Here is a 10,000-nt window from a genome sequence, read left to right on the forward strand (position 1 = left end):
CAAAGCACTTTACATTGTGCCTCATATGCCTTGGGGTTACGTATCTTGCTCAAGGACACAACGATGGAGTCAGGCTGAGCGGGACTCAAACCTGCAACCTTTGGATTGCCGAATGGCTCCTCTACCACCTGAGCTACCACCACCCAAAGTAGTGTACTCTACTATGGTTTGCGGTGTGGTGCGGTGCTGTTCGGATAAGGGGGATGGAGAGGAAAGTGTGCGTACTCTACTATACTCTACTATGGTTTGCGGTGTGGTGCGGTGCGGATTAGCGGATGCGGTGCGGATAAGGGGTGCGGCAGCGGTGCGGATAAGGGGTGTGGTGCGTAGTGTACTCTACTCTGGTTTGCGGTGTGGTGCGGTGCGAATAAGGAGGATGGAGAGGAAAGTGTGCGTAGTGTACTCTACTATGGTTTGCAGTGTGGTGCGGATAAGGGGGATGGAGAGCAGGGGCTAGCTCATTAATCTGGCCTTGCCTGTCCGAGGTGGAGATTGATAACCCCACTGGCTCAGCAGCTTGTCTTGGGGCTGCAAGACGGACGGCGATGGCCTCTCGTCTGGGGAGAAATTTGAGCTCCGCTTGTTAAACTGCTAAATTCTCCTGCTCGGGTTTTTGGAGGGAGGAGTAGGGGAGGAGGTGATAGAAGGGAGGAGGGAGGTGAGAGGAGGGAGGAGGGAGGGGGGGGGGCTCTGTGCACTGGGGTGTGATATATGGAGGTGGATGCGCAGGGCTGTAACTTGCTGTCTTTCGCTCTTTCTCTTTCTATCTCTGTCAATCCGCTCATTTTACGATTTTCTTTCTTTCTTTCTTTCTTTCTTTCTTTCTTTCTTTCTTTCTTTCTTTCTTTCTTTCTTTCTTTCTTTCTTTCTTTCTTTCTTTCTCTTGCATTTTTCTCTTTCTTTCATATCTGTGTCTCTCTTTCTGTTTTTCTGTTTTTTATTCTCTCTCTCTGTCTCTCTGTCACCCCCCCCCACACACACACACATCCTGTGTCCACTTTCTGTCCTGTCCTGCTGTCTTCTTTGTATCTCCACCTCCTTCCATCTCTCTCTCTCTCTCTCTCTCTCTCTCTCTCTCTCTCTCTCTCTCTCTCTCTCTCTTGTCCCCTTATTGCCATCAGTACCTCAAAAGGATCCACTGCTCCCAATTCTGCAGTGAATTCGGATGTACTTCAGCGCGTTTGACTTGTTCTGACCCCAATTAAAGCTGCCATTAGGAATGTAAATTACTGCCGGCTTGGGCAAACAGAGGCTCAAGGAACCGTGCATCGCTATTTAATTTGCCCATAGCCTCAGTAAACATGGGTGTAGGCAGGGAAAAAAAGACAGAGAGAGAGAGAGAGAGAGAGAGAGAGAGAGAGAGAGAGAGAGAGAGAGAGAGAGAGAGAGAGAGAGAGGGAGAGAGAGAGAGAGAGAGAGAGAGAGAGAGAGAGAGACCCCATGGTGATGTGTGCTGGAGAGAGAGGGAGAGAGAGAGAGAGAGAGAGAGAGAGAGAGAGAGAGGGAGAGAGAGAGAGAGAGAGAGAGAGAGAGAGAGAGAGACCCCATGGTGATGTATATTTACAGCATGAGTGAAAAGTAGCCTGAGGCTTACCACAACCAGCCCCTCTTCCCTCTATCTATCTCTCTATCCCTCCCTCCCTCCGTCACTTCATTCATCCCTCTGCATATTTCTTACTCTCTCCACTCTATCTCTCTCTCCACTCCACTCCTCCCTCTCTGTGTCCATCCCTCTCTCTGTCTCGTACTCTATCCCATTTAACTCCATCCACTATCTTCCATCTTCCCCTGCCTCTCTCACCATTCCCTCCCATCCCAAGCTCCCTTTCTTCTCCTCCTCCTCCTCCTCCTCCTCCCTCTTCCTCCACTTCTCTCTGCTCTGTAAGTCCCCTGCTGATGAGATGTTTATTATTATTTTATCTCTAAGCTGTAGCCGTGTGTGTGTGTGTGTGTGTGTGAAAACACTCCAGTGAGTGCCATTCTGCCGCTGGTGTGCATTTGTGATTATCCACATGATCCTCCAGCTGCATAATGCTGCTGCTGATGATGATGATATAAATTATAATGGTGTGTGTCGCCTCACCAGCCTTACGTAACCCAGTGCAGTTTGCAGACTGCTGTTTTCTTACCAAACCAAGGTCAAACATGCTATATGTAAACATACTTTTTTTTTTTTTTACTGTTGAAGTGTGAATTTTCCCCATTCATAATTGGTTGATATAATATTAACCCTTATGGTTTTTCTAAGATTTATATTTTTCATTTATGACTTTAATATGTATTTAATGACCAATTAAGCCCTGAGACTTCATCGGCCTTACTGTGACTTTCAAATGCTTTCAGAGATCTATTGCTACAGTTAATGCAGTGTTCAAAGAATATATAGAAAAAGATTAATTTGACAAAGACGTCCATATTTTTCCCTACACCTTCCTAATTGTGACCATGGTTAGTGACCAAGGAATCTTGAAATCAATGGGTCAGAGCTTCAATTCCCCATGCAGACAGGTGTGAGTGTATAGTAAATGAACATTGTTTTCCTCCATCCTTCCACAACATCGTTCATCCTCAGCCATGCCTAGGGCTAGACATTTCCATTTCATATTCATGGTCTGGACTTTGTTTGATCTGAAGCGATTGCAGGAAGCAGGAAGGACATTTTAGGAAAAATCAGGATTTAAGTTATAAGTTGTTGAACAAACATGTCTGACATCTATCTATGGCGATGTAGGACCGTTTAACAGACATGCCTGACAGAACATCCTACCGTAGGATAAAATTACAATGTAGGACCGTTTGTCAGGACACCGGCGCAAATCCTACCGGTCAACATCGCTCCACAGAAGACAGGTACCAGACGTAGTGCGGAGCCAAGTGTCTTGGCGGAAGTACGTAGGATGGTGCGCGAGGCTAGCCTAGAGCTGCTCGATTATGAGAAAAATCAATATCACGATTATCAGACAATATTGATATCACAATATTTTTAGACGATATTTCTTTTAGAGACAAATGAATTGTGCTAAAATGATTCAATCTTTCCTCCCTTCAGCAGTTGGAGTGGAGGGACATAGATAAACAGTGGTGTTCTGCATGAGTTTTGGGTAGCAAGTCTGCTCTGTTCTCACAATGGCTTAAGTGGAGGGGAACATTGCACTTTCCATAACCTACCTTTTGGCAGTATAGTCAAATGACAAAAAATATTGTTTCAAATTGATATTATGAAATTCGATATTTTTTGACAGCAATATTGATTTCACTGTATTAATATGACATATTGCACAGCCCTAGCCATGACTGCTGTGTTGAGACATGCCACCTTCTGTTTTCCACACACTGGGCCTGGTGTTCCAGTTTTATGCCTGTACAGGCCTATTTACGGGTCAATAACGCTTTCGTCATTTCATCATTAGCACACGTCAGGGTGTATGGACTCTTTTTTTGTTGTTGTTGTTTTTGCTTTTGGTAGATTATAAGAAACACATTCATTACAGCACATTAATTATCAATTGCTAGTTGATAAATGGACATTACAGTAGTTGTGGTTGTACCACCTGATGTCGAAGCCCAAAGAACGCCATTGACCCTTACACTATAAGTTAATTGAAATATGGACTCTTATTGCCTGTGCCGGGATGTGCTGTGTGATCACAAATGACAAACACAAATGTTCGCAAATCCTCACGTTATGGTATTTTTTTTGTTGCTGCAGAGGAAAAGGTGTGGACAGTGGTGGACCACAATAGCAGTCATGCGGTGAGCGTCCATGGCTCCACGCCACAGCGCCCCCATGTGGGGAGGTTCAACTACAGCGCCTCCACAGACCAGCTTCGTGTCCTGATCAGCCGCTCAGAGCACTGCCAACAGAAAGTGATGTACCGATGCAGGAAGTCCCGCCTCTTCAACACCTGGGGTAAGTTCAGAGGTCATGCTCTCCATTGGGATATTGGGCTCGTTTTGGATGGTGATGCTTTTGCTCTGCAGCGTGCATGCACACTTTGCCAGAATGCATCAAACTGGAAAGGTGTGCTGGGCTTGCGTGCTCTCCATTAAGTTCGATTGCCATGACGATAGCTAATGCTATGACTAAGCCATAGCGTCAAATACAGTGAAAGCTGGCCTACTTCAAATTCTCAGTCAAGGGGGTATACCTACTTAAAGTATTTTAAGTTATTTAAAAAATCCATAAAACACCCTAATGCGGACCGGGGGCACTTTGCCAGTTGAGTGACTTGCTCCCTGCCTAAGTAGAGAGATGTAATTGTCTCATTAGGACGTCAATCTCTGGTGAGTTTTTTTCCTCGCTGCACTGTAATAAGCAGTACCTCCATGGAGGCCTGGAAATAATTGTGTTAAATGAAATCATAATGGTGATCAATGAGGATTTGCTGCAAGCCTGCAAAAACTGAACTGGCTGTGATTTCGCACTAAAAAAAAGACAATGACATTTACCTCACATTTAGCTACCTAAGTCTCACGCTGTTCTTGTTCTGCAATCCCTCCACCCTTTCTCTGTGTCTGTGCGTGAGTGTTTGCGTAGTTGTCGTCTTAGTTCAGTTCGATAAAAAGGCCACCTACCTTAGTCTTCTCTGTGTGCTCAATAACCAACTCTAACACAACAACCCTTGTAGCCTATTACTGTAACAAAAGTAGGTTACCTCAGGTAGACTGAACACTGGCAGGTTTAACCCATTTCTCATTCATTTATGCTAAGCTAGCTTGCTCACATTTGTTTAATGCAACTGGGAACCACAGCAGGTACACAGCAGATAACTCTGTGTGTGTGTGTGTGTGTGTGTGTGTGTGTGTGTGTGTGTGTGTGTGTGTGTGTGTGTGTGTGTGTGTGTGTGTGTGTGTGTGTGTGTGTGTGTGTGTGTGTGTGTGTGTGTGTGTGTGTGTGTGTGTGTGTGTGTGTGTGTGTGTGCTACTATCTGTGCGGATGTGCATGCATGTCTGTGTGTGTGTACATGTGTGTGTTTGAGTGTGTGTGTGTGTGTGTGTGTGTGTGTGTGTGTGTGTTCTTACCGGTCATGTTGCAATAGACCAGGGTGGATTTAGGGCGGCCACTGCCGTCGGGGTCGGGATGTGTGCGTGTGTGTGTGTTGTGTTGTGTGTGTGTGTCTGTGTCTGTGTCTGTGTGTGTGCAAATGCATGCTTGCGTGCTGCCAACTAAGCAGTCAATTCCACATAGACAGCACAGCATATTACTGTACGTTTATGTCCCAGAGATGTGGTGTGTGTAGTTTTGTAGGGGTCCCATTGGGTGTCCTGAGGAAGGCTTGTTGTGTAATGATGTGTGGCGTTGATTAATGAATGGGCCTGTCAGGCCCAGGCCCATGATGACACAGCTCCCCGGAGCTCAGACCAAATTGTCACCACCCGCTATGGTAGTGGTCTAGAGAGTATAGCGTCTTTAGATATTTGTTTTGGTCAGACCAGTGTTTCCCAACCTTTTCTGTCTCGCGTACCCCCTAAGCCTCTTAGTTGTGCCACGAGTACCCCCTAATTCATGTTCTATATCGCTTTCTCTGTCCTGATGTGACTGCTCCATACATTTGTTATAATAATAAACATTTTCCAAGTACCCCCTGCAGTGTGCTCGCGTACCCCTAGTGGTACACGTACCCCTGGTTGGGAAACACTGGTCTAGAGAGTATAGCGTCTTTAGATATTTGTTTTGGTCATTTGCGACTTTATTGATGATAGGACAATTTGAGAGGTGGACATGAAGCAAATGGGGATAGAGATGGGGAGGGGTCTGCAAAGGACCCGGGCAGGGAATTGAACCCGGTTCGGCCGCATGGCAGACGAATACCCTACCGGTTGGCCACGGCAGGGCCCCAGAGTAGAGTTTCTTTAAGGTACCACACACAATGTACCAATGCACTGAGCTTCCAACACCATTGGGTGTATCCTGATACTTCAGATGGTTTTATTTTAATTTATGGAAATTAATTAATCTGACATTTGGCATCTGACCTTACAGCAATAGGATATGGATTAGTCTGACACTTTTTTGTGCTTGTCGAACCACAAATGGATGAGATCACTGCTCTTTGGTGCTCATACAGGGCTTTCCAAGTGCTCTACTACTATACCTACACTGCCCGACTTACTTGCTGTCTGAGGCACACATTGGTGACAGTCTGGTCACCTTTGGGGGAACTTGAATCCTTACAGTCTAACACCTTTTTTTGTAGATGGGACGCCCCTGGCATGGTGGCTGGACCGGGCGGGTGAGAAGCGCACCTACTGGGGAGGCTTCCTGCCGGGAGTGCAGCAGTGCTCCTGCAGCCTGGAGGAAAATTGCATCGACATGAACTTCTTCTGCAACTGCGACGCAGACAGACAGACATGGTGAGGCAACGATTGGCCATATAACTTGATTTCTCTTTCATTGACTTTCTGTTTGATTGATTGATTGATTGATTGATTGATTGATTGATTGATTGATTGATTGATTGATTGATTGATTGATTGATTGATTGATTGATTGATTGATTGATTGATTGATTGATTGATTGATTGATTGATTGATTGATTGATTGATTGATTGATCGATCGATCGATCGATTGATTCATACAATTCAAACAATCATTCAATTCATTCGTACATTAACTGATATTAATTGACTGAAAGTCTCACACTGTCATACAGATAAACAAGCATACTTTGGAAAAACACTCGACTTGACTGTCCCAATCCATTGATTGACCGATCAATGAATGAATTAATTAATGAATTAATTAATCAATTAATACATCAATCAGGTCAATCAAATATTTGTAATTAATCAATCAATCAATCAATCAATCAATCAATCAATCAATCAATCAATCAATCAATCAATCAATCAATCAATCAATCAGACAAGAATCTTTGCTCTGTCAGTCAATTCATGGATACCTTATGTAAGCAAAACAGTATGTAAGCAATACAGTACATTGCATTGCAAAACAGAAAGTGGCGGAAACATTAGAAGGTGTATTCAAAGGAAGGCAAAATGTTTCCAACACATTCTGTTCTAGGCTATGAGACTGCCTTCAGGCAGCCGCAGCTGTTCAAAAGCAAGGGTAGACTTTTAGAAAACAAGGAGTATAAAAGGCACTGCCAAGCACCACAAAGAGTCACAGGGGATGCAGGCCTAGGCCTAGAGACAGCCATAACAGGAAGATAACAAGGCAATCAAAAAGCAACTGCAGTAGGTGTATGAGTTTGTTCGAAAGAATTCACAGGAGTAAACTGTGGAGATGGATCCAAGCGCCTTGCACTTTAGATGAGACTAGACAAATATAAAAAGACAGCAATGCCTGTGATTTATGTGCAGGTAAGGCCAGTGAAGAAGTGCAGTAAACCGTTTTGTACATACAGTGTTTACTTTCACAAATTACCTCCTAAACATACACCTAAGGCCAAAGTTGATTTTCTGGAGAGGTGAGAGTGAATCAGTGATTAAGTATGACATCCAATCTGCGTATTTGAAGCGTTTTGAAGTGACTTATCTGCTCATTTTCACATCATGTTCGATAGGCAACAAAACTTTTGTCTTGTGAAAATCTGCCCTGTCAATCTTTCTTTTGTGCATGCAATTTATTTTTGTAAATACATGTTCATGCAGGAGGGTTGTAGCTTTCATATGAGTGACTTCTGAAGCCAAGTGTTATTCCAAACAGATGGATAGGCAACAACTCTTTTGGAGACGGCTGTAGTATGTAAATGTGCATTCATGTACAGTTTTATTAACATAGTCTCCCTCGGCAGGGAGAATGACACGGGAATGTTGTCTTACAAGGACCATTTGCCGATGACGGAGATTGTGGTCGGTGACACGAACAGGACGGGCTCGGAAGCCATCTACACGGTCAGCTCGCTGCAGTGTTACGGCGACAGTAAGTCTGTGATTGATCCAATTTGTCTTGTCGTAGAGTGAGTGCGGAGAGTGCCAGCGTTTGCAATTTAGTTACTGCATAGTATCATTGTAGCCCTTGTGAAATGCTTCGCTGTTCATTTAAGAAAGAACATCACCATAACATTACAGCACAGAATGCAGAACAGGTTCTCACTCTGGCAAAGCGAAGCACAGTTTTTATTTAGCTCTCAGCATCTCAAAAGCATGTATTTGATTAAATTGGAAAACAATTTGATTCCCATTAGATTTGTGTGTGTGTGTGTGTGTGTGTGTGTGTGTGTGTGTGTGTGTGTGTGTGTGTGTGTGTGTGTGTGTGTGTGTGTGTGTGTGTGTGTGTGTGTGTGTGTGTGTGTGTGTGTGTGTGAAGTAGAGCATTTTGTGTACTGATTTGTAAAAAGGTAATTGGTTCTTTGCCATCTGTGTCAGGGCTGATAGTTAGTGTTAGCTTTTGCTAACTTGAGGTTAAGTTCCGAAATACTACTGTTATAATTTAGAGATAGTGTCATAAATAACATGTTATATGTAAAATGCCTAAGAAAATGTGAAGACATTATTTACTTATCAAGTAGTACTTATTCATACCATGGTCCAGGCCACAGCACATCATCTTCAGGTGTTCGGCAAACGAATGATGGATTGAAAATATTGACGTTTTTTTCCACACTTCTTTCTGAGGGTGGGCATTGGTAGTGCATGATGGTGTTCCAAGTGTCTTTTGTTGGTCTATGGTGTGTGTTGAACACCTAAGGAACCCCAGAGGCCCTCATCCAGCTTTATGTGTTAATTAAGCTCATGTTAGGCTTTTAATCAGAGCTCATTTGGAGTGTTGTGTGTGCATATGTGCGTGCGTGTGTGTGTGTGTGTGTGTGTGTGTGTGTGTGTGTGTGTGTGTGTGTGTGTGTGTGTGTGTGTGTGTGTGTGTGTGTGTGTGTGTGTGTGTGTGTGCGTGTGCGTGTTTGTGTGTGTGTTTGGGGGGCCTAATTTGTGTTGAGAGTTATTGTGCCATTTAAGTACATAGCATGTTATCCATTGGTTTGCAAGTGTGCATGCATGTGTTTGCTTTAAGTCTTAATTAACTTCTTATTCGTGAGTGCCCGTTAGCGGTAGTTGTTTAGCATTTAGGCGGTGGGCATTGGCAAACACTGACATTCAAATGACACGACAAAGCCACAACAGCTATAGTCTTATCACTTTTTGGCACTGGGGAGTTTTAAGTAGGGAAGGGAAATTGAACATGATTCAACCTTCAAGTCATATATTTTTTTTTCTAACTGTCCTTAAGTGACCACACTGAGTTCTGCCCCTTGCATTCTCACCAAGGTTTATGTAGATGTATTCTACCATCTATCCTTTGGTTTTCAAATACGTACTGTAGGCCAATTTATTTATTGGTTTCTTTTGTTTAAGTCCTTTTTAAATTGTGAGTGCTTGTAAGTTACCAACATGACTGTCTATCTATTTCTGACCAGGATTTCTGTGGAATGCAGCCTCTTTCTACCAGGAGTCGTCCTACCTGCTCTTCCCCACATTTCAGGCGGAGTTGAGCGCTGACATAGCCTTCTACTTCAAGACCACCGCTCCTTCAGGCGTGTTCTTGGAGAACCTTGGCGCTCGGGATTTCATACGGCTGGAGCTGAGCGGTGAGTCAGTCTTTTTTTCACACTTTTTTTCCCCACAAAACATTACTTTTTTTGTTCAGCACCAGGGATCGTGCCCAAGTAACTCTACAACAGCGGTTCTCAAAGTGTGGTCCAGGGACCACTGGTGGTCCGCGCGACAGAGCTCAGGTGGTCCGCGAGGGGATTTCTAATTTTCCAAGACAAGTTGTAGGCTTTATTTGTAACATTATTACAAATCTAAACATAGCTGTAATTGGAACAAAAAGTAAGCGAGCTGCATCGAAATGAGCAGTGTTAAATTAGCACCCGTCAAATGTCAATTTAGTTGATAGGTGATCCCTGAGCATTTTTGAGGGGACAAAGTGGTCCTCGGTCTGAAAAAGTTTGAGGAACACTGCTCTACAAGTAAGACTCATCATTCACCTGCAGCTAAACTCCTTGGATATGCTGTATTGTACATGCACAATGCTCAAG

The 10,000-nt window shown here is 43.9% G+C and overlaps 1 protein-coding gene across 1 annotated transcript in view; it reads left to right on the top strand.

Moving 5' to 3' along the window:
* LOC134460363 (contactin-associated protein-like 5) overlaps window positions 1-10,000 on the top strand; it is a 185,956-nt gene that overhangs the window by 164,614 nt on the left and 11,342 nt on the right. Inside the window, exons 13-16 of the mRNA XM_063212796.1 lie at window positions 3,710-3,910; window positions 6,198-6,354; window positions 7,760-7,887; window positions 9,377-9,547. Coding sequence (XP_063068866.1) covers window positions 3,710-3,910; window positions 6,198-6,354; window positions 7,760-7,887; window positions 9,377-9,547 — 657 coding nt within the window. The remainder of the gene's footprint in view (window positions 1-3,709; window positions 3,911-6,197; window positions 6,355-7,759; window positions 7,888-9,376; window positions 9,548-10,000) is intronic.

The sequence above is a fragment of the Engraulis encrasicolus genome, chromosome 12 (genome assembly GCF_034702125.1).
Source record: "Engraulis encrasicolus isolate BLACKSEA-1 chromosome 12, IST_EnEncr_1.0, whole genome shotgun sequence".
NCBI classification, from domain to species: Eukaryota; Metazoa; Chordata; class Actinopteri; order Clupeiformes; family Engraulidae; genus Engraulis; species Engraulis encrasicolus.